General features: G+C 40.7%; 1 protein-coding gene across 1 annotated transcript in view; it reads right to left on the minus strand.

Annotated features, from left to right (window-relative positions):
* cntn3a.2 (contactin 3a, tandem duplicate 2) overlaps window positions 1–25654 on the minus strand; it is a 167982-nt gene that overhangs the window by 129643 nt on the left and 12685 nt on the right. Inside the window, exon 2 of the mRNA XM_022677584.2 lies at window positions 4035–4173. Coding sequence (XP_022533305.2) covers window positions 4035–4089 — 55 coding nt within the window. The 5' untranslated portion in view covers window positions 4090–4173. The remainder of the gene's footprint in view (window positions 1–4034; window positions 4174–25654) is intronic.

Genomic DNA, 25654 nt, shown 5'->3' on the forward strand with positions numbered 1-25654 from the left:
TCGTCATCTCACGCCTCGACTACTGCAATGCCCTGCTAACTGGCCTCCCGGCCTGTGTAGTAAAACCACTCCAGATGATCCAGAACGCAGCAGCACGTCTGGTCTTCAACCAGCCAAAACGGGCACATGTCACCCCGCTGCTCATTGAGCTCCATTGGCTACCAGTTGATGCTCGCATCAAATTCAAAGCTCTTACTATCGCCTACAAGGTGATGACAGAACAGGCTCCTTCCTACCTGCACTCGCTCCTGAAGGCTTACGCTACCTCCCGGCCGCTGCGCTCCTCCAGTGAACGTCGCCTCGCTTTGCCAAACACTCACACAAAGCAATCCAGACTGTTCTCATACAGAGTTCCCCAATGGTGGAACAAACTACCTTCCACTACCAGATCAGGAGAATCTCTCGCTATCTTTAAGAAACTCCTGAAGACAGAGCTCTTCAAAGAGCACTTACTCTCTTAACACCTCTAACACACTAACTACTTCTAACCTCATTTCCTTCTTCCCCTCCTTCACTCCTCTATCCAATTATTCCCCTTTGACCTCCTTTTATCCCTATCCAAAGAAGTTTTACCTTTAAACTTATTTTACATTGTACTTGACTATTGTAAGTCGCTTTGGACAAAAGCGTCTGCCAAATGTAATGTAATGTAATGTAAAACTGCATTAAGGGTACAAGCAACCAGACCAAATAGTGCTGGTGTGAAAACGCCTTAAAGCTGCTTTAAAGATAATTCTGCAGTAACTATTAGCTTTGTTCAGCCCAGCTACACATATAAAGCTGTGTTCAAAGCTGTGCCCTGTTCCCTAGTCCCTACATGTGAAAATCCAGATCATCATATACAGCACTATTATAGTATATTTCATATATTAAATATTTTGGTGCATTGTTGGACTGTTATAGTGTGCTGAAAATTTAGCACTACATTTTCAGGCATTAGTAGAAAAGCAGTACACCATACAGTGAAAAGAGTACAGCTTAAAAAAAACTAAGCTTTTTGAAACAAACACAAGAAAGGATACATTATTGTTGACTACAAATAAAATATATCTTAATAAAAACGTTTTATTTTGCCATTAATTAAATGTAAACAACGGCAAGCTCACTAGCAGCTCAGCAAATCTGAGTGAAGCAATATGTTTATTTTTAACAGTAACCAGGAGAAACACTTTCTCACCTTTCCTCTACAGTCTTTAGGCTTTAGATTGGTGACTTTTCTGACAAGCCAGCTCTCCAAATGGGTGGGTGCTTTGTTGCACAGTAAGCTAATAATCATGTAATGGAAGCACACATACTGTATAAGCTGGAGAAGTAAGCTTTTGGTTTATATATTTGGCCAGGCAGTGCTCTTTGGAGTCTTTAGAGAATTCATTAAAAAAAAGTAAAAAACATCTACAAATGATGCAAGTCTTCAGATACAAATAGAAAACAATAGGATAATAACATTGTAAGCTTTTGAGGATGCCTGATTTTTATCAAACATGAGCTATTCCAATGAATAGTTATATACTGTATCATCCATTTCTCCCTTTTTTTTAATGTATATATTTTTAAATGTGCTTTCTGTGCAGCCATTATCTATATTTAGCTCCACTGGGCATATAGGAGCACATTGTAGTTCAATAATTACAGACAGCAGTCCTGTATATGTTTCTCTGCTTGCTTCCTTTATTATATTCCTTTCACTCTGAATTCTTTATTGTTCAGGACCCCAAAGAGCAGCTATTACATGGTTGGTGGGTCCTTCTCAGCGCTGCAATGACATTGCGGACCAATGGCAGCAGTCAGGCTGTTGCTGTATTGGTGCAAAAAAAATCAGATTATCAAATGCATTTTGTATTTCTAGAATTACAGACTGTAGTCCTGTATCTGTTCATCTTTAGATGTTGTTTTGCTCCTATCACCCTGTTCTTCAATGGTCAGGACCAGTGATGGCACATTTTTTGCACTACAATGTGCACTTAAAATCCTTTAATTAATTTTTAAAAATTTAATCCTGTAAATCTAAGCTTACTGTAAATCAGGGGTGTCAAACTCATTTTGGCCGAGGGCCACATTGGCATATTGGCTGTCCTCCGAGGGCCAGATGTAACTTATAAATATAAGAAAATGTAACCAAATGTAATATATGTAAATGAATGTAATTACTCCTTAATGTTAAATAACTCTCAATATATTATTTATTCAATCAAATATTACAGTTGCATGGAAAAAATGTTTGCTTGTTGCTCTATTAACATAAATCCTGTTATGAAATCCAAAAACTCCATCAATCAAGAACCAAACTATACAAGTGAATAGAAATGACATAAAATACAAGTTATATTAACTTTGATCAAAACGTTTGATACTGAAAAGAGGCTTAATAAATATAAAATCAAAAATTGTGAGCTGTGACAGATTTAGCATTTCCTCATCCAACCACTAGTGGGAGCTGCAGCAGCACAAGCCCGCAGTCTTTACTGAGTCAGAGCTACAGCCCAGCCACGGGCTACAGGACTCAGCTGAGCCAGTCTGGAGCGTTTTTAAAATTTTAAGTTCTTCTGTGTATGAAATAAAATAACCCCACTAACCGGATAATACAGCTCTCTACAGTTCATATTTCAGCCCAAGCAGCTAACAGCAGCAGTTTAGAGCAGCCATCCCGGAGTCACTGCTCGGATTACATTATAAACAGGTCAGTTAGCGCGCTGCTAACCTCAGGATGTTTATAACTACGGAGTTTAGTGGACACACCACGGCTGCAAGGTTAGACTGTTGAAGAAATCAGTAAAGGCTGGTTAGATAAGTGATTCACCTCCTCGTCCTTTGCTGAGGTGAAACTGCGACTAGCGATGTCACAGTGATGTTTATTAACCTCATTAAAACAGATTTTATCAGCTATTGTCTTATAAATATTTACACATAATTTATATCTCTTCTAAAAAGCGTTTATTTTGGTCAGTAACACAAAATGCATACCGGTCTTTCGCCTTGAAGCACAGCCGTCCGTCTGCATCAACTTTTCTTTTTCTGGATATTATGGGATAAACATGTCTCAATTCCACCCGCGAAGTTACACCTTCCCTCCGGCAGGGTTTCCACATCAATGACTACACTGCCGTGTAGTGGCAGTAAGCCGTAACTTTGCGGGTAATACAATCGACAAGCATTGTGGGAAATGTATTTTTTGGTCAAAGAACGCTTCTGACCTATTTATTATAGACACTAAGATTTTACAAGCTCTCGCGGGCCACATAAAAAGACGTGGCGGGCCACATTTGGCCCGCGGGCCTTGTGTTTGACACATGTGCTGTAAATAAACAGACGCATTTTACTCACCCAAATAAACAGTTTTCAGGGGAGAAATCTGTGTAGATTAACATCCAGCTCTCGTTTGACTTCTGTCTAACTCATCTGAATTGTTTTTTTTTTTTAAGAATTACAGTTTTGTTTACTTAGCTTTGCTTTAAATGTCTCCCCACTCAGTGGTGAGACCTGCTGAAATGTAAAAGGAAAAATTGGCGACACCCGTTTCTACTTCTAGTTGCTAGTGTCGCATAAAATGCACTTTATAATTCCAGTGCACCTTATGCATGAAAATAGACCAGAAAAGAAAATAGATATTTATTGATAGTGCTCCTTTCAGCAGCTGTCAGCAACAGATTTTACATCTACAAGGTGGAGCAGCTAGGTAGAAGTGTCTATTAAGAGTGGAAGGACAGTGAGTGGAAACAGTGTTTAAAAACTCCAGCAGCACTGCTGTGTCTAATCCATTCACACATGGTGATCCTGTGAAGTCTTGACCACTTAATAACAGGGTAATAGGAGGATAACAATAAAGTATAGATTTACAGGACTACAGTCTGTAATTACAATATGCACAAATACAGCAATAGCCTATGTGCTGCTATCAGAACTTCAGTGTCCACTATTAGTTCCTCCTGCTTAACTATGGTCTATCGTTACACCTTTATGCCGGATTTAGATAATAGAGTCATAGTTGGAAATCCAGTGCAGATGCAGCACAGGGGAAAATTACCAATTCATTTTACCTGTAAGATACTCCATGATTGATAGCAGCAAAAACTGTTTCCATAGTAACCTCATCTTCAGCTGCCAGAGGCGAACGAGACTTCCAGCATCCAGTAGGTCGTAAATGAACAGATGCTTGCAGAGAAATAACAGCTCGACCTGCAAGACCAAGAAATGGAGAAAAATTAGTAATAATATAATGGCAAATAACATATATAACATTACATATGAAAAAGATAAGTGTCCTTTATATCGAAAAACACTGCAATAATAATGTTACTTATAATATATACTGCTCTACAATATGCCTGCCTTATGACTGACCAGTGTAACTGAACAGATGTTCACTAAAAAAATAATCAAATCTATGATTCCTCATAAGTAAGCTCTCGAAACCGGTAACAGATTTAACTGCAGATGATAGCTACACGAAAAATAACATAATTTAACAGATTTCACAGATGCAACAGTAGTGTTGAAAAAAGGAACCTAAAATATGTACCGCATTTTTTGGAATATAAGGCGCATTAATTGAACAAGGGTGTCATCATGTTTCCCTTCTAATTCAGCAGGTCTCACCGCTGAGGGGGGGCCTAAATAAACAAAACTGTAGTCCTTAAAAAAACAAAACAGTTTCTTTTAAAGTCAAACAAGCGCTGGATGTTAATCTACACAGATTTCTGTCCTGAAAACTGTTTATTTAGGTGAGTGAAGTGCTTCTGTTTATTTACAGTAAGCTTAGAATTCAGTATTTTGTCCAAGCGTATGCGCAAGCTACGGTTAGCAAGCGCTTAACCAGCCCTGTTGAGCAGCGCTAGCCAGCCTCATTTATCAGCTAGCAGTTCGTCTCATGCAGCTTGTTTTAACAAAGTACACACGCAGACTACTTATTTAGGTGAGTAAAGCCCTTTCGTTTATTTACAGTAAACTTAAATTTCCAGTATTTTGTCCAAGGGTGAGCGCTAGCTGCGGTTAGCAAGCGTTAGCTAGTCTTGTTTAGCAGTACTAGCCAGCCCCATTTATCAGCTAGCGGTTTCTCTCATGTAGCTTGTTTTAACAAAGTACACACGCAGACTACTTATTTAGGTGAGTAAAGCGCTTCCATTTATCTACAGTGAGTTTCGAATTCCAGTATTTTGTCCAAGGGTGAGCGCTAGATGTGGTTAGCAGCGCTAGCTAGCCTTGGTTAGCAGCGCTAGCTAGCTGCGATTAACAGCACTAGCTAGCCATGGTTAGCGCTAATAATACCCCCCAGGAACCCTAAAACACTGTGTCTAGGATAGCTTTATTGTTCCTGGAACCTTTATTTTCTTCAAAATTTCTTCTGGGAGCAACTGTTTTTTTTTTTTTATGAAAAGTGTATCACACACACTTACTACTTACTACTATTAATAGAAATAAAAAAAAGCAAAACTGAAATGACAAAATAGAGCTAGCCTCCCCTTAGAAACTTCTAAAACTAAGCACTTCACAGGTTTCCATACAGCCCCAAATCACCTCAATTAGGAAACAGGTGGAGAACTGTCAAGGCCTGCAACAGCTTCCCATAGCCTATTAGATGCATCAGAGACCACACACATTAAGAAGGCGATGGTTCAGTGAGCCTGCGCTTTTCATCTTTTGATTTTATTAAGAGACGGCGGGGCTCTGTTAAAGCCAGTGGGCTTGATTTGGGAAGAAAAAATTGGATGGCGTTTAATCAATTAGTTTGTCCTGCTTGAAGACATATAGAATAAAATGGGGTGGAAAGACTGTAGAGAGACAAAAACAGAAAGATGAAGAGGAATTGGAAAGGGAGAAAATTGGCTGAGATTCTAGGACCTTATACGTAGGCCTGCCACTATTAATTATATCAATAACTGAGTAATACACAGCTCGTTTTGATGATTAATCGAGTAATTAAAGCTTTTAGAAAGGGCCAAACAGAAATGAGCAATAATAAATAATGCATTGCTTATCATTCTAGAACTCCTTACTTCTTAATACCTTACATAGAGCCTTGTAAAAGACATCATTACTAGATATATAAAAGATTAAGACTAATTAAGACAGTAGGAGGATTTTAATATTCAGTACTCTTTTTGCAAATTGTTGGATCTGTTAATTCGCAGAAAAATGGCCCATTTGTATCCAGCTTTTTCATACCATCATACCATCTTAAAATATTAATTTTTTTGAATATGCACTCAAAATGTTCAGCGAAAACATTAGCACCAATAACAAGTGGAATGAAACACATTGATTGTTTTAATCTATAATGGCATCTGTCAAAAAAAAAGTTGCCCTCATGAGCTCAGTGAATTCCAGCCTGACTGCATTGTACCAAGTATAAAGTTTGGTGGAGGGGGGATTATGGTATGGGGCTGTATTTCAGTAACTAGACTTTCTACCTATTTAGTTACAGTGAAAGAAACTCATACCAAGAGATCCTTCCGGTTCCATAAAAACATTGATAAGCGAGTTTGGTTTGGAAGAACTTGCCTTTTTTTTGCACTATAAGGCGCACTTAAAATCCTTTAATTTTCCCAAAAATCAACAGTGCGCCTTATAATGTATGAATTCTACCAGTCAGGTTGTAAGGAGCAGTAAAGCCACTCTGCTGAGGTACAGCATTATACAGTAGTTTCACTGAAGTTTCTCCAGGCTGGAGCTGTATTAGCATTAGCCGCTAACTGCAAAGCTAGCTCTTTCGATGTTTAGAGGTGAGTATATCGCACTGTAGTCTGCATGTTGACCATGTTAAAACAAGCTGGGACACACCGCTAGCTAACAGCACTCTAGCTTACCGGAACACTCAGGGTTCCTCAGTGTAGCGCTGTCAGGCGGCATTTACTAGCGCTAAGTGCTGCTAACCGCGGCTAACGCTGCTACTAACCATGCTGTTGAAAATATTGGGAATCTAAGCTGTAAATAAACAGAAGCTCTTTACTCACCAAAATAAACAGTTTTCAGGAGAGAAATCTGTGTAGATTAACAGCATGGCAACACCCTTGTTTCTTACTAGTGTCGCTTGAAATGCGCCTTATAATCGAGTGCACCTTATGTATATGAATAGACCAGAAAACAGTTGTTCATTGATAGTGCGCCTTATAATACTGTAAGCCTTATAGTTTGTAAAATACGATAAAAAAAAAAAAAACTCTAGGATGAATTAGAGCAGCCATCCAGATATTCTCATCCAACATCACTGACAGACTTTACAAACACGCTTCTGGAAGAATGTTCAAAAATTCCCACACTGCTAAACACACGCCTAAAACATGTGGAAAGCCTTCTCGGAGAAGCTGAAGCTGTTACAGATGCAAAAGATGGCCGTCATTTTACGTCATATTAAACTCTATGGATAAAAAATGGGATGTCACTTAAGTTTACATGTGCAAAGGCAGATAAGCAATTACCTTTGGCAATATAATGTATAAGGCAGCAGGTGAAGAGTCTTTTTTTAATTGATGTGATAAAGCAAGAAAAAATGACGAGCGTAAGAATCTGAGCCACTCTGACCAAACTATGATCAGGGTGGTCCCACATCATGGGCACCTAAGGCTTAATGATGCGATTCATGAAGGGCCCCAGGTTACAACATACAGGACTTAAAATGTCTTGGCGCCAGATACCACAGGACACATTTAGAGTTCTCCAGAACACAATGTCTCAATCAGTCAGACCTGTTGTGGCGACACAGCAATTTTAAACTGATTTTAACATGCCCTTCCACTTCCCCTCAGCGGAAATCACAGACGTCATCACAAGGGCTGTTCCAGGCTTTATTAGCTCAATTGAAGGTGATTATATGAGCTTAGAGAGGTGAGGGCTCGAGTGAACATAAGTTTGGACTTCAACAGCAAAATGTGCAGAAATGCCTGTTCCACTTCAAAAGCACGATCCTCATTCTCCCCTCCTGCTCTTCTGGCCAAAGTAGCCACTTGTGTAAAGTAGGCATGACACACATCTGAGAGATGAGTTGGAAAATGGATGTCATGTACAGATGAATATTGTAAAATGTTGTGACTGAACACAAGATAAAAATGCAGGATGTGATCTTTACATTTTTAACCTCTTTAATAATAAAAAAGAGAACAATATCATCAAAAGAGAAAATTCGGTCTGTAACTGATCAATATTGAGAGGCAGAGATAGTAAAAAATAAAAAGAAAGTAAAACTGCTATTTTTTTAAAACATGTGTGTAAAATATATTAACTAACATCATTTTTTGAGGTAAAAGTTACAATGATTTTGGAGAAGCCTGTCGTGTGGATCATCATGGCCAAATCCAAAGAGTTCTCTGAGAATCTTCAGAACGAAGACTGTAAATGCATGCAAGTCCTATTGTATCGATCTATATGAGAGCTGTCAACTGTGCACTGTGTAGCTTGATTTAGGGCGTCAGTATGTCTTTGCTATCGTAATGACGGGAAAAGAACACCTTGTGTGACTTGAAACCTACAAAAGGCATGTTTTGGGCATAAACCAATCAACATGTCTCTTGCCATTCCCCATCACTGACTTTGGCGGATTGCTATTTCAACTGTGCAGCTCTCTGGATGTGTCCAACTCTTCTCACCAGAGGAAACAGCGCAAACAAGCAGGCCATTTATTTTGTATTCTGTTTATTGTTGATGTAAAAATTGGGGTTTGTGCACTGCTAGGTGTTCTTGCTAGTGCTGTGCGATATGAAGATAAATATCGTGGAACGATAGAAGGTAAGTAGCATGATAGACACTTTTCTATCGTTTCTACAGTAATTTCATCAATTATTCATGCAAATATATAAAGTACGCTACGATGAAAGGTATTGGCGTAGTCATGTTGCATGAACTCGGGTTATATAAGTGATAATAAAGTAATCTTTGCAAAAAATGCTTCATAATGTGGTTTTGCGACATGACGCTGCTTTACGTTATATGATGGATACTCGCGGACACGCCGGATTGCGACATGCTTTACGTTATTAAACTCATGAGAGCTGAACAATGGAGACACATTGTTCTTTTGAAAAAATTAGCTACTGCATCTCCCTCATCTGTTTTCATTTTATACATATATATTGCTGCACTAAAAGGTAGTAATTCTCATTTGTGAAACTTGGGTTTAATGTCCCTTTAAAATAAAGTTGGACAAAAGTAAGCAATTATATTATTTTGTCATATTTTTCAAAGAATGACTTAAATGCATACTTAAATGTGGTACATCATGATATATATCGTTATCGTGATATATGATATATATATACGTGATATATACAATTACATATCGTGATATATGATTTTTCACATGTTGCCCAGCACTAGTTCTTGTATGTGTGGAGCAAGCGAGGTTCTATGCACGTTGGGCACAAAACTGTGTTGTCAAGATAGCAATGAACATCTGACTGTTGACATTTGCCTAGTTTGTATTCAGTCATTGGAGCATTTGTGTTTTTCATTTCCAAGATAGCAATATGCCAGAAATTTACCTAAACACACCTCACTTCCAGACCACTGATATGAGGTGTAAGATAGCAATTAGCATCTTGATGCATCTTGTGCAGGGTGAAATACAGGGCCCTGAGAGTCTTAGAAAGGATTTAATACGATTTTAGATCAAACTCGCCTGTTCCATTGTCTGGAAAGTACTTTACAAGTAAAACCACTCACAATATGACCAGGACAAGCTGTCCTAGTAAGTTTAGCACAAGATCAGACAAAGAAAACTCTTAAAATGTCATCACTGGTACAGCATTTACCATCAGCAATATCCTGAATAAGCAGAAATCCTCCAAAAAATACAACAAAATATTGTCTATGTTTTAAATAAGACAGACTCCCCCACACTCCTTTCTAACTATGATCTAATCATCTATAGCTGATGAGGAGCGGCTGATTCTAATGTTAGCAATTTTAAGTAGTAATGAATGTGGATGAAGTGTTTCCGCTACATATTTATTCCGCTACAAAACGATTGTCGACGCTGCTTCAGAATTTCATGAAATGCATGTCATGAAATCGCAATTACAATTACTGAAGAGGGATTTTAATTAGAAACGGCAGATACACAACGCTGAGACGTGATGATGCCCAATCATCCAGCCCTTCCTATCTCTAAACACCTGAAAAGTGGGAGAGAGAAATCAGGAAGACAGGGAGAGAAATGAGAAATGCAGAACGTTAATGTCGCTAACGTTAAGGTTGGAATAGATTTAACAGTGGAAAAAGAACATTTGTAATGCAACATGAAGCCTACTGCACAGTCATGAAAGACATTCTATTCCTCAGCATACCACACCATGCCACATAGCATTAAGCCATGTAAATCCATAGTACATCACCTATGACCTAATTTTCACATATAGAAAGGCAGCCAGTGTCACATCTGGCACTGAAGGTGCTCCTGTTCCTCCTGCACTTGTGCCCAGAATGCATCACACATTGACTTCACTTGCTCACCTCATCACATGACACCTCCCAGACCAAGATCACCATAAAATTGATCCCTCCTGTTTCACTCACTATATATACCCCTTCATCACACACACCTCTCGCCGAGTATTTGACATGGTTACGTCCTTGCACTTACAAAGCGTTTTTCTAGCCTGTGTTTTCAATTTTCTGTGTATGACCCTTTTTGATATATTTTTTAAGATTTTTGCCTTGCCCTCGGATACTGCCTTGCCGTGTTTGACCTGGACTGTCTCGCTACTCTTGGTATGTTTGCTGGTGATCCAGGCTTGTCACAGCCCTACCTGACAGCCAGTCTTTTGGTAAATAAACAAACGGTAAGGCTGAGTTACCTCAGGTAACTTTACTATCCTAGCCCTGGACAGCTTGTATCTTTCAGGAGGAAAACAGCCAGTTCGTGAAGACATAGTAAACTGAGATAATTGATACCAAATAGAGTTTAAAAATGAACTTAAACCTTACATTTATAGACATCCAATAAAAATTACAATTGACATTTTCTTAATGATATATACTAAATAAATACATTACCAGGCAAAAGTTTGGACACACCTTATCATTCAATGGTTTTCTTTATTTCTTTTTTTGTCTACATTGTTGATTAATATTAAAGATATCAAAACAATCAAGGGACACATATGGAATTATGTAGTAAACATTAAAAAAGTGTTTGTTCTCCACCTGACCCAATCTCCTGATCTAAACCTGATCAACTGAGATGGTGATTTGGGATGAGCTGGAGCTTCACAGTGTAAAGGAAAAGCAGCAGCTATTTGTTCAGCACCTTCAGGAACTCCTTCAAGACGCTGAGAAAGCTATTCCAGGTGACTCTCCCTCATGAAGACACAGAGATTAAAATACCAAGAGTGTGCAGATCTGTCCTCAAAGATAAATGTGCTACTTAGAAAAATCTTATGTATAAAACATATTCTGATCTGTTTAAGACTTTTTAGCCTTAAATTGTTTACCAAAATAATTTGACATGTGTTCCTGTAAAGCTTTAATGTCTTCAATATTAGGATTACAATGTAAAAATGTATATTAAAAAAAAGAAAGAAACCAATTGAATTAAAAGAGGTGTGCTCAAAAGTTTGATTGGTAGGCCTACTTTATATATGTGTGTGTTATCTTTTAGTACTGTATGAAATAGATCAAATGTCCCATTTAAATACGTTCAAAGAAGACCCAGGTTTTCAAAGGTTGTCCTAATTATTACACATGACAGTAATTCACACAGGGGATCCAGTCCATCATTTTCCTTCAACACTACAAAAGCATACTACACACGCGTACGAACACGACTCTAATGTGCATAATCTTCAGTCCGGTGCAGGCTTAGAAGGATACTTCTTGAAGGGAAATTATCGTCAGCTTGTGTAATTGCAGTAATAGTGGCTCTCAGGAAGGATTTCCGTAGTCTTTTAAGTTTTAGGGAGCTTTAAGCGAGAGCAAGTCTGTAAAAATTGGATTTACATGCTCTGAGTCTTCTCTAAAACAAGCCTCCATGTCATGTTTCTCCTAAAGCAGTCTGGAAGCAAAGCTCTCAGCTACCCAGAGACTGGAGACTCACATGGCAATGTCAGCAATATGCCCTCTCTTCGGATAGAGGACATGACACGCAATTAGGCATTCTGCAGCTAGTGGACTAACACACTCTACTCCATGCTGATCAATTCGCTTTAAGCCCTTACAAAATAACACCTTGTAAGTGCAATACAATACCCAAAGCCCTGAGCAGCACGTCAATTCAACAGTTTCTGCATATTCAAATCAAGCAGCACTTGAAGCTTTTGTTTAAAACACTGCAGAATTGAGCTGGACTATATGTAGCTAACAAAATGCAAATAGTGAAACACAGCAAACTCAAACTCAGACGTATTAACCTCATGCAGCAACAGAGGCAGACTACAAACTGTGATCATGTGATGTAACTAGACTGGAGGTAGAGCGAGGCAGAGTTCCAAAGTGAACAGACACACAATCAACTACTACTTATCCTGGAAAAAATTTGTGCAGCCAAGCCAAGTGCCAAAAAACCTTCAAAGAGCTTAAACTAACTGAGAAGCTTAATTATCATGTTTCACATTGATACTGGGATATCCATAGGGCTGGGTCTCGGAATACGATACCAAAAAGGCACTACTCGAATTGTTTTGATTAAAAAAAAAAAAAAAGAACTCTTAGAAATGCATAAAACAATATTCATAGGAAAATTATTTGAATCCAGAAAGATAGAGCCTCTCCTGGTGACAGTATGAGAAAGAGACTACTCATGTCGTCTGTTAAATAAATAGCTTAAGTGAAAATGATTTTATTATTATTTTTTTTTTGTTACAATTTACGAAACATTTGGGTATCGGTGCTGAATTTAATGTATTGTATCAGTACCGGCATCAAAAATGTTAAAACGATAACCAGCCCTAGATATCCTTCGGTATTACTGAAGTATTAATAGAATTTCTATTGGTCCATTCATCAAGAAATTCTGACACAGCATGAGGGACAGTTTGTGTAATAGAACTATATAATAATCTAGAATTGACAAAAAGGAAGATACTTCTTTTTCTTTGGTCAGCGAAAGTATATATTGGAGGATATCAGTTACTTTTCTTAAAAGACTACATGCAGTGAATGTACATTTTAAAGTCACTATATAATATGAATCCTTCAAAATATATACTAAAATAAGAAGTAAAATTAATAACAAAGAAAACTAATAAACAAACAATAAACCAAAATTGGAACTCTGGGTACACATAGGAAACATACACAACCTGAACTATCATAACTAAGTACAAGAGCCGACAAAGGAAACATGAAACACAGGACTATAGCACGATTATTTATAATAGTTACAGTACAGAATAGTTTGTTTTAATAGTAGCACATCACATATTTGAACACCTCAACCTTTCACAAAAACACAAATCAAAGGCAGTCAAGCGTAATTTGATTGTAAGAAAACCTACACTCTTCTTATTCTGTGTGACAAGAAGATGAGGTGGTCTACATTTTTCTAGTAATCGAAAGCTTCTGGGCTGGTTTACGATTTGGCAGCGAATGCCAGTTTAGGGCATTGTTTGCATTAGTGGTGTCAGTCAAATACTGCTCCGTCTCTCTCTTCTCACTATCTATGGTGTTGTCTTCCACTTCATCATCGAACTCTAGACTGCATCAGCACTGAAATTCCTGCTGCTTCCTGTTTTTTTTCTGTGGTGGCACAGCGGTCTCCTCTTCCTCTCCTCTTCCTCTCCTCTCCTCTCCTCTTCTCGCTGCTGGCCACTGTGGTATACGGGGTGCAGATCACATATTTGGCACGCTGCTTTCGTCTCATCAGGGTTTAATTTGAAATGTTCCCAAACAGCAGAGCTCTTCGGCATTGTGCCTTTGTCATACTGCCGCCAACCTGAACTGAAGCAGGACATTGTGAATGAGTGCGGCAGAGCTGAGATGGAATATATTTGAACATTTTAACAGTGCAAGGAAAAAGTATGAATTAAACTATGACAATGTGCAAACAAAGTGTGTTTTTGAGGTCATCTTTACTTCCCAAAATGAAAAAAATAGCTTAAAAACAAATTTACTCAGGTCCATCCCTAATACAGACTAGTATTGCATGGTATACAGATACTGTAAAAAAGATATCTCAACACTTCATCATTAAAAACAATGGGCACAATACCCACTTATTTAGAAACCTTTATTTGGAACTTTAACCCAACTGGCACCAAGTGCCATGTTTGACACAAAAATAGCACATCTCCTCAGTTCAGCTTAATAACTCAAGAATGTCTCAACAGATCAGCGTAATCTGTCACACCTGCACTACGGATTATGCCTTTAAGATCGGCCTCCCCAGAATTCTGAGGAAGACTCCACCCCTCTCACCTGTGGTAATTTCCTCGTTCACCTGGACTATATATATTGGGACTTGAACACTCAAATGCTGCGAGATATTGCCACTACTGTGTCTTATCAAGCGTTATCATTATCTATTGTTTATTGGTTTCCGATCTTTGCCTGTTTTTTCGACGTTGATTTTTGCCTCACGATTTTGTATTAATAAAACCCCTGCATTTGCATCCTACTGCTTGGCTCGTCCTTACAGAATATCTCGCCACCATGGATGCAGCAGGACAACCTGACCCTTCAGAAGTCACGACCGACCAGTTAAATGCAGTACAACAACAAGTCAACCAGCTGGGTATGGCGTTTGAAGCTCTCACACAGCGTTTGGAGAATTTGTTTAGCGGCCAACTTGCTAACCCCGTTCAGCAGGTAGCTACCCCACCAGCACAGCCTCCTCCTGCACCAGTAACCGCACCGCTGGCACTACAACCACTCAAAGTTGCTCTACCTGAGAAATTCCATGGAGATCCTGAGGTATGTGAAGGCTTCTTACTGCAGTGCAACATCTATTTTGCTCAGCAACCTCCGCCGGGACCCAATGACCATGCTAAGGTCATGTTTATTACCTCGCTGCTCGCGGGGAGAGCTTTAAAATGGGCTACAGCGCTCTGGTCCCAAAACTCTGCGTTAGGAGCTAATTATAACCACTTTTTGGATACTTTTCGCACTGTGTTTGGGAACCCTAAAGGGGGGCGGGAGGCTGGTGAACAGCTGCTGACTCTTAAACAAGGTCGTAATACAGTAGCTGATTTCGCTCTTACCTTCCGTACTCTCGCGGCGGAGAGCGGGTGGAATGAGTCCTCCCTCATCTCAGCTTTTAGAAAAGGACTGTCCGAGGATATCCAAACAGAGTTAGCTTGCCGAGATGATTCCCTCTCCTTGGACGACCTCATCAAGATGGCGACTAGACTGGATCTGTTGCTTCGAGCCCGACGTCGTACGTCACATAGCGCGTCAGCCTACCTACCCCCTCAGTCAGCTCCGGTTACAGAGGCGGAGCCTATGCAGCTCGGACACACACAGCTCAGCCAGACGGAGCGGCAGCGTCGCTTTGATGAGGGTTTATGTCTCTATTGTGGGAAGAAGGGCCACATGAGAAATAAATGCCCCATTCGACCACGTTCAAGGCCTGGCTACGTCACCCAGCGCACGAGTTCCGATTCGTGTGCTGGTGCGGTGAGTATGCCAGATCCTCATATCTCAGCTAAAATGCTCACTTTGCCAGTTACTATTCACTGCCTTAACCAGGTTTTTTCTTTTTCAGCGCTCGTGGACTCCGGAGCAGCGGGAAACTTCATTGAGCAAGCAGTAGTAAACAACCTGAAAATCCCTGTCCAAAAACTGAACTATCCACGAACCATCCACGCTATAAATGAGCAACCCATTGGAGAAGGCACTATCACTCACATCTCTGAGCCACTAAAACTCACGACTGGATCAGTACACAGTGAGATCATTCAATTTCATGTTATCAGTGTCTCCTCTCATCCCATTGTGTTAGGACTACCCTGGCTCATTAAACACAACCCTAGCATTTCTTGGTCAGACAGAGACATTGTCCAGTGGTCCAGTAAATGTAGGCAACAATGCATTAGCTTATCCCTGGCATCCACATCCATAGAAAGTCCCTCAGAAACTGTACTCACTGAAATCCCTGAGGCTTATTCTGACCTCATGCAGGTATTTAGTAAAAAAAAAGCCACCGAATTGCCCCCGCACCGATCCTGGGACTGTGCTATTGAGTTGGAGGATGGTAAAGTTCCTCCACGGGCACGTGTTTACCCGCTGTCAGTAAGAGAAACCCAAATTATGGAAGATTACATCCAAGAAGCTCTGAAACAAGGGTTCATTAGGCCATCAACCTCACCTGCCTCTGCTGGGGTTTTTTTCATTGAGAAGAAGGACGGTGGGCTGAGACCGTGTGTAGATTACCGGGGCCTCAACGAAATAACCAAAAAATTTCGTTACCCTCTCCCATTGGTGCCTTCCGCTCTCGAACGCGCAGTTTTTCACCAAGTTGGATCTCCGCAGCGCGTACAACCTGATCAGGATAAGGGAGGGGGATGAATGGAAAACAGCATTCTCCACACATACTGGCCACTACGAATACTTGGTCATGAGCTATGGACTGGTCAATGCTCCTTCTGTCTTCCAATCCTTCATCAACGAAGTGTTGCGGGATATGCTGGGTAAATTTGTAGTTGTTTTTCTTGATGATATTTTGATATACTCTGTCTCTCTTCCTGAGCACATTCTGCAGGTGAGGAAGGTCCTTAGCAGGCTCCTGCAACACAAGCTGTTTGTAAAGGCGGAGAAATGCCAATTCCATCAGACTCACATATCCTTCTTAGGTTACCTGATTAGTCGGGAAGGAGTCCACATGGATGAAAAGAAGGTAGAGGCAGTCCTGAGGTGGAAAAAGCCTGTGAGCAGGAAAGAACTACAGCGCTTCCTGGGGTTTGCCAATTTCTACAGGAGATTTATCCGTAATTTCAGCTCTGTAGCATCTCCACTAACGTCCATGTTAAAAGGGGGAGGTAAGCAATTGAACTGGAGTCCCAGTGCAGAGAAAGCATTCACCGAGCTAAAATCACTGTTTACATCAGCCCCAATGCTGAAACATCCTGACCCGACACTTCCTTTCGTTGTGGAAGTGGATGCATCGGACTCTGGAGTTGGAGCCGTCCTGTCTCAGCGCCAAGGTAATCCTACTAAATTGTATCCTTGTGCTTTTTATTCTAAAAAGTTGTCTCCAACAGAAGTTAATTATGACGTGGGCAACCGTGAGCTGCTGGCTGTCAAGCTGGCTCTGGAGGAATGGAGACATTGGTTGGAGGGGGCAAGCCATCCGTTCATTGTCCTCACCGACCATCGCAATCTGGAATACTTGCGCTCAGCAAAAAGACTGAACTCTAGACAAGCCAGGTGGGCTCTATTTTTTTCTCGTTTCCATTTCTCTATCACCTACAGACCTGGTTCCAAGAACGGGAAAGCAGATGCCCTGTCCAGATTGCATGAAAAGGGGAATCCTCCACAGGAACCTCAAACGATCCTCAATCCATCTTGCATCCTGGCACCCATCCGATGGGATATCGAAAGTGATATAAGGCAAGCTTCTCTGGCAGACACCCCTCCTGATAATTGTCCAGTTGACCGTATCTTTGTTCCCCTGTCCTGCAGAGACCGGCTGATTAGATGGGCCCATACCTCTCTAGCTACGGGCCATCCTGGTACAGCCCGTACCCACCACCTTCTGTCTGAACGCTATTGGTGGCCGCACATGGAACCTGACATCCATACTTACATCCAGTCCTGCTCGCTCTGTGCTAGGACCAAGTCACCTAGGTCACTACCTGCAGGTAAACTCGAACCTCTTCCTATTCCCCAAAGGCCCTGGTCTCACCTATCCATGGATTTTCTCACTGATCTGCCTGTTTCTCAAACCTTTACGACCATCCTTGTGATTATAGACAGATTTTCTAAAGCATGCAAGTTGATTCCTTTCCCCAAGATACCCACTGCTTTCCAGACGGCTGAAGCCTTGTTTAATCATGTATTCAGGAATTTTGGCATACCCGAAGATATCGTATCTGATCGGGGGCCTCAGTTCACTTCACTGGTGTGGAAGGCTTTCATGGATAAGATGGGAGTTACTATTAGTCTCACTTCGGGTCACCACCCGGAGTCCAATGGACAGGTTGAAAGGCTGAACCAAGAAATAGGACGGTTGCTGAGACACTACTGTCATGACCAGCAAGGGGAATGGGCCCGCTTCCTCCCCTGGGCTGAATACGCCCAGAATTCGCTGCGCAGTTCCTCCACTGGTTTGACCCCCTTTCAATGTTTTTTAGGCTTCCAGCCACCGCTGTATCCCTGGAATGCTGAGGTCACCGGAGCACCTGCTGTTAATGATTGGTTCATCCGCAGCGAAAGGACATGGGAACAGACACACGCATGTCTCAGTGCAGCAGTAAGGAGACACAAAGTACAAGCGGACAGACACAGAGGTAATACTCCAGTATTTCAACCCGGTGATCGGGTCTGGCTGTCTACCAGGGATCTCAGATTACGCTTGCCCTGTAAAAAGTTGAGTCCGCGTTACATTGGACCTTTCAAGATACTGCGAAGGATTAATCAGGTGACCTATAGATTACTTTTACCCAGTCATTACCGTGTTTCACCCAGTTTCCATGTCTCTCTACTCAGGCCGGTGACCCCTGGTCCATTGGATGATGCCTCCCCTCACTCCTCACCTCCGCCCCCTCTGGATGTAGATGGTAGTCCTGCTTACCGCGTCAATGCCATCTTGGACTCTCGCCGCAGAGGGGGTCGCATCCAGTATCTCGTGGACTGGGAGGGGTACGGCCCGGAGGAAAGGTGCTGGGTTCCGGCGGCTGACATCCTGGACCCTTCTCTCATGTCAGACTTTCACCGCCGTCGCCCAGACCGTCCTGCTCCCAGACCTCGGGGCCGTCCGGCCGGCCGGGCATCTGGCGCTCCGGGAGTAGCGCGTCAGGGAGGGGGTTCTGTCACACCTGCACTACGGATTATGCCTTTAAGATCGGCCTCCCCAGAATTCTGAGGAAGACTCCACCCCTCTCACCTGTGGTAATTTCCTCGTTCACCTGGACTATATATATTGGGACTTGAACACTCAAATGCTGCGAGATATTGCCACTACTGTGTCTTATCAAGCGTTATCATTATCTATTGTTTATTGGTTTCCGATCTTTGCCTGTTTTTTCGACGTTGATTTTTGCCTCACGATTTTGTATTAATAAAACCCCTGCATTTGCATCCTACTGCTTGGCTCGTCCTTACATAATCCATATGTATGGCTATAAAATTTAGAAAAAAAACTGTTGTTTCTAAAAATTGTAGCGTCATCACTCTCTGGTGAGGATCTGTAAGGTGATCTTAAAATCATTTATTTTTCCCAGAAATCTACGGTGTGTTGCCCTAATATACAGTGTTCCTTATGTATGAATTCAACCAGGCAGGTTGTAAGGAGCAGTAAAGCCACTCCACTGAAGTACAGTTTTAAACAGTGCAGTGTCACGTGGTCCCTGTTCTCGTGTTTCTGTGTTTATTTACCTTTTTCTGTGCCTGTCTCTGCTTGTGCCTGTGAGTGTGTCTCCCACGTGATCCGTGCTCCTCAGTGTTTCTTGCCCTCACCTGTGTATCATTTGTAACTCCGCCCCTTAGCCCCAGGTGTTCTCTGTTTCCCGTGTGTGTTACACTATTTATAGTCCGTGCTCCCTTTCCCTCGTGTCGGTTCTTGTGCTTTGTTAGCCTGTTGTGGTTGCGTCTCCGTGTCTCATGTTTCTTGTTTTCAGTTTAGTTTCCGTTTATTTGTTTATTTTTGTCTTTTGTTATCTGTATAATAAATACACTCGCATTTGCATCCGCTCTCCTCGTCCCTCCTTCACGCACCCTGACATGCAGAAGATTTTCAGCACTAAGGCTGGGTGCAGCAGAATTTGCATTAGTAGTAAAGCCCAATCGGGCGGCATTTACGCCCCGCTAGCGCTGCTGTTATCAGTTTTCAGTCACAAACATGCATTCTGAAGTATAATCCAGTGTCTGAGGCGAGCTCTGTGTTGTCTCTGAGTTTCCCTGTGACAATGTTAACCTGGGGTCAGAGCGTGATATCAACACATGGGCTTGTAAACAATGTTTTGAATCACTGATTTGAATTTGTACTTGATTGGTGAACCAATCCACCCAGTGACCCTTCATGTAAGTTTCTCAATGCATCCAAACAACACACAGATCACATGATAATAAATAAAATACCAGCTGATTTAAAAGTTTACATGTCTGGGGTTTAAATTAAATGGAGTGAATCAAATCTATGCAGGAGGCCCCAGACACATTCTAAAGGACAGAGTGTCTTTTTTTTTTTTTTGCTTTCATAGGGCATGTCAAAGGTCATGGGATATGATACTTGTGATGTTAGCTAGAGGTTGCTAGAGGTGCTAGGTGGGGTTAGCAGCAGACTTCTGGCCAATAATATTCACCTCTGAAACGCGAAAGAGCTAGTGCTTAGCGTGGTTAGCTGCTAATGCTAATGCTGCTACAGCAGTGCTAGCCGGGGTTAGCAGCAGGCTACAGGAGGAAATACTCATCTCTAAACGGCAAAAGAGCTAATGCTGTTAGCGTCTTATGCTAATACTGCTCCAATCTAGGTGCTGGAGAGCTAAACTGAAACTCCTGTATACTCCTGTGTGGCTTTACTGCTCCTTAATACATGACTGGTAGAATTAAAGGATTTTAAGTGCAACTTATAGTGGGAAAAATACTGACTATAAGCAAAGAGCTTGATATTAAGGAGATAAGACTTTAAAATCAACTTAAATAAACAATATAATGACTTTGTACTTGTGCATAATAGGATCTTGCATAACGTAGCCCCGCTAGGACAAAGAAGTCAAGTTGTCATAAAGCATAGCTCTGAAATATTGCCTTGACCTTAAATTACAAGGTCCCCTTTTAAAATTCTCCTGGACCGCTACCGGCCGAACAATTACGGGTCCTGGTTCTGCTGAATTACAGCCTATGAATGAGGAATGAACCCAGTCATCGTCTAGATCCTCGGTCAAATATTCCTAACTAATACGTTCATTATGCAGCATTATTGATCTAACACGGTTTCATTCTGTATAATTCAGAAGCTAGATCCGGCCGACATGTGTTTGAGGGGGGGCTCACTGCTGCTTATATAGAGGCACATCTTTGTGTGGTGGTCAGACTGAGTGATTTTCTCAATTACAAAATTGTCAAGTGCAATTTGGTGAGGACAGATGTTATGTTTGTATTCATTTATTTCGTTATTACGCTGGGCGGATGACGCATGAAACGAAGCTCGGGGGAAAAAAAACGCCATAAATATCTATTACGTCCATTTAACGCAGCAACAAATGGTGTTCAAGGGCCATTTCATAACATATCAACCTGTGTCAACTGCCAGAGCCAAGTAGACAATTGCCACATACATTCAGCAGAGAGCCTCGACAAAGCTGACCTCATCTATAAAAGAGAGGCTCGCTCAAAGAGCTATATGCCGATGACCGCTGTGCGACTATGAATAATTGTTACGGCGGGCGTAACAGAATAAATCCCAGGTAGTGATGAGTGAGTGTTTCAGCCCTACTATGACATAAAGCCATTAATAACAGCCCATCAGCCTCTCTCTCCCTCCCTCTCTCTCTCTCATACCAAAGAGCGGCCTCTGTGGATGCTGGAGTACACCACCGAAATAGCAAATGAAAGAGGCAGCAGCGGGGGAAGAATACACAAAGCCGAGAGATCCGCGCTAATCACCCCTTTGCTCTCTTCCTCGCTCCGCGCCCGCGGGCATTTTACATCAAAACAGATGACAATTGGATCCAATAGTGGCACATTGGTTTAAGCCCAAACAGGTGGAAGACGGCTTATTCGCAAGCGTTCCTGACAGGTCCAGCATCGACAAGCAGCAGCCTTTCAGCTGCCGAAGGTGTGAAAAGCATCTGGTCTAAATGAGCATATTCTGAATGCAAACTACTATTTTTTACACTGATGTATGGGCCCTATATGTAGGGTCTACAGAATTTTTCGCACTTAAAATTTTCCTGTTTTATAATCTGGTGCGCCTTGTGTATGAATTCTACCAGTCAGATTATAAGAAGCAGTAAATCCACTCCACTAAGGTACAGCGTTATGAAGGAGTTTCAGTAAAGTTTCTCCAGCACCAAGGCTGGAGCAGTATTAGCATTAGCTGCTAACTGCAGCGCTAGCTCTAGCGCAGTTTAGAGGTGAGTATATACGACTGTAGCCTGTGTGTTTTATCGTGTTAAAACAAGCTACGTGGGACCAACTGCTAGCTGATAGCACCCTGGTTTACCGGAACACTCAGGGTTCCTTAATGTAGCGCTGTCAGGCATCATTTACTAAAGCTAAGCTCTGCTACCCACAGCTAGCGCTGCTGCTAACCGCACTGTTGAAAACATTGGAAATCTAAGCTTACTGTAAAAAAATGACCCAAATAAAAGGAGAGTTTTTAGGAGAGAAATCTGTGTAGATTACTGTGCGACACCCTTGTTCCTTACTATTGTCGCTTAAAATGCACCTTATAATCTAGTGCATCTTATGTATGAAATTAGACCAGAAAATAGAAGTTCATGGATAATGCACCTTATAATATGATGCAACTTATAGTGTGTAAAATACGGTAGATTCTTTCTTGTTTATTAAATTATTATTTTTTTCTTTTCTTCAGTTTTTCTATTTATGCATTTATGCTACAGGTAAAGGAAAAATCTGGTGCAAAACAGACTTAGGATGTAGTTAAATGATGACCTACATTCACCCCCTGCATTCTAAAATACAGCACTTTTAGCTGTTGCTCCCAAACAGAATTACAATGCTAGTGATAGGGGCATTGAGTTACTGTAAAACTGCCTCAAGCTACTGTGTGTATATATACAGTATTTTTGTATACTATCTGTGCATTTAAATGTCAGGACCCTTAGAATTCTACAAATGAAGTGTAGAGATACTTTGAGCTTGTTAATGGTGTAAAAATAGCTATTTTTTTGCATGGGCAACACTATGCCCCTATCACTAGCATAGGAAGCCTGTTGGAAACATTGGCTAAAATCGCTGTATTTTGGAATGCTGGGGGTGAACGGAGGTGGAATGTTCAACAAAAGTTCATACTATCATTATCATGTTTCATTTCACACCAGATTTCTCCTTTAAATAGGAAAAGTGCACAGTGTCAAAAACAGCACTGTATTTATTGAACCACTGCGAAAATAACTGAAGTTATTTTAAGAATTGTAGAACTGCATTCATGTGTTGTTGCCAAAAACCCAGGGCAAGTAAGTCTGATGAGGGTTGCTCTCATTTTCTGGCAGTGTGCCTCAGTGTTTACAGTGCTTAATTGTGGTGTAAAGGATCACAAATCTCACAGTTTTGGATCGGCTCATGGGTTTTTAGTTGCAATCAGCAAAAAACAAAAAAAGGTAGACAAATCACTTGTATCACTTCATTCACACTTGCAGCAAACGAGACATGAAATACTTCTGAGGTTAAAGAAGTCAAAACAAAAAGAATGTGGTTTTAGACACATGTGAGAGTTGGGGAGATCTATTTGGCAACCTGCCAAACCCAGGTATTAAACTCACAACCTTATTACCAATGGCCCAGTGCTCTAAACACTGAGCCACCACTGCCGTAAAGCTAGCAAATCACCCATCTGGTTAAGAACCAACAATTTGTAACCTTAAAGAAACATTTATTTCAAATCAACTGTCCAATCAGATTTAACTTCTACTCTTAAATCTTTTACTTCATGAACAGAAAAAAACTAAAAAGGTTCCTTCTCTTTAAATGAGAAATAGTTGAGTCTATACTGAGATTTTTGTCTTTATTAAATAATTGTGCTCAGATTTGCCACAATAATAACACAATGCAAGACTTCAGTGAGATCTATTCTACAACTCAAGAGGAGACATGTGAGCTCTTTATCTCAGGAGAAACATTTAAGCTTTGTCTTTTCATCTGATCTCACTGTTGTCTAGGAGAAACTACAAGGATATTAAGGAGATCTACTGTTTATTTTTTCTTTTCTATGGGCAGTCCTTTTCTATAACAATATGCAATGCATTGAGCTTCTTATACCTTATGATGCAGTAAAGCAACATTCTAACCTGCTAGGCTGAAAAAAAATCTTCAGATCAATCGTAGATTCAGAAGTCCGAGGTCACCAGCTTCTATTCTCTGACCTTTTAGTTTCTAGCAAAACTTTGCTCATATTTTAAGAGGTTTATGATTGCTGTTTTTGTGTTTTTTTATTATTATTTTATATGTTGCATCTTTTGCACTTCTACAGGGACAATTAAAATGAAAATAAAAAAAAAAGAAGCTGATATAATTGGTGTTGGGTTGGTCGGTGGATAAGTATCTTTCTATAGTATCTTTCTCAGTGCCTTTTCCAGTGTAGCTGCAAAGTAATAGTGACTTTTATTTTGACAGCGGTATGTTTGTTTGTATTATTGACTTTTATTTTGTCTGTTTGCTTGATGTGCATGTACAGCTCTGGGGAAAAAAAATAAGATTCCACTTCAGTTTCTGAATCAGTTTCTCTGATTTTGCTATTTATAGGTATATGTTTGAATAAAATGAACATTGTTGTTTTATTCTATAAACTACAGACAACATTTTAGAGTTTAGAAATCAATCTTTGGTAGAATACCCTGGCTTTTAATCACATCTTGGCATGTTCTCCTCCACCAGTGTCATGGTGAGCACAGAATGCAGACACATGCAGATACTGATAAAAACGTGTTTATTATAAAATAAACAGATGTAAGACGTAGTCAATACAGAAAAATGGGTAATCACCAATAACCAGAGCAATGAAGACAAAACCATACCATAAACGAGAGACAGTCCAGAGTTCATACACGAGAGGTCCAATGTCAGAGGTAATCCAAGAGGCAGTAGTGAAAACACAGTCCAGGTAATACACAAGCAATCCAAAATCAGAGGCAAAGGCAATAATCGGCGTCGAGAAAACAAAGGCAAGGTCATACACAAGATAAACTGAGACAAGAGATATAGAACGCTTTGTAAAGAGGAGAACCTACAATACGCGGCGTGGGTGTTTGTGTGGAGTGCTCTTTTATAGTGCCAGTAATCAGTATTCGGGACTTCCTGGAGGAAGCAGGTGAGGTGTCACGTGATCAGGTGAGTGTGTGATGTCAGCGGGTGGTGCATTCTGGGTAATGTAGTTGTTGACCTGAGAACCTCCGTTAGAGCTGGGTGTGGAAGGGACAGAGGAGCTAACAGCACCAGACGTGACAACCAGTCTTACACACTGCTTTTGGATAACTTCACGCCACTCTTGGTGCAAAAAATTCAAGCAGTTCAGCTTGGTTTTGTGGCTTGTGATCATCCAGCTTCCTCTTGATTATATTCCAGGGGTTTTCAATTTGGTAAAATCAAAGAAATTAAGTTGTCTATTTTTTTTCCAGAGCTGTGTGTCTGTATGTTTTTACTGCAGCTCTGTTCAAGACTGAGGTAATAATTACAAAGTAACAGAGACTGTAATAAACTGTATTTGACACTGTTCTGGTAAAAAATGAGTGATTATTCCATGATTCATGTGCGTTTTCAACTTCATACCTACAATATGTTTTATATCTCAATCATGTCCATGTTCTTTACATGACAGAATTTATAGGCCTCTAAAAATATCACACCGACCATCAGTACATTATTCACACAACTGCTAAAATTGTGCAAAATGAAA

Source organism: Astyanax mexicanus, chromosome 13 (genome assembly GCF_023375975.1).
Source record: "Astyanax mexicanus isolate ESR-SI-001 chromosome 13, AstMex3_surface, whole genome shotgun sequence".
Taxonomy (NCBI): domain Eukaryota; kingdom Metazoa; phylum Chordata; class Actinopteri; order Characiformes; family Acestrorhamphidae; genus Astyanax; species Astyanax mexicanus.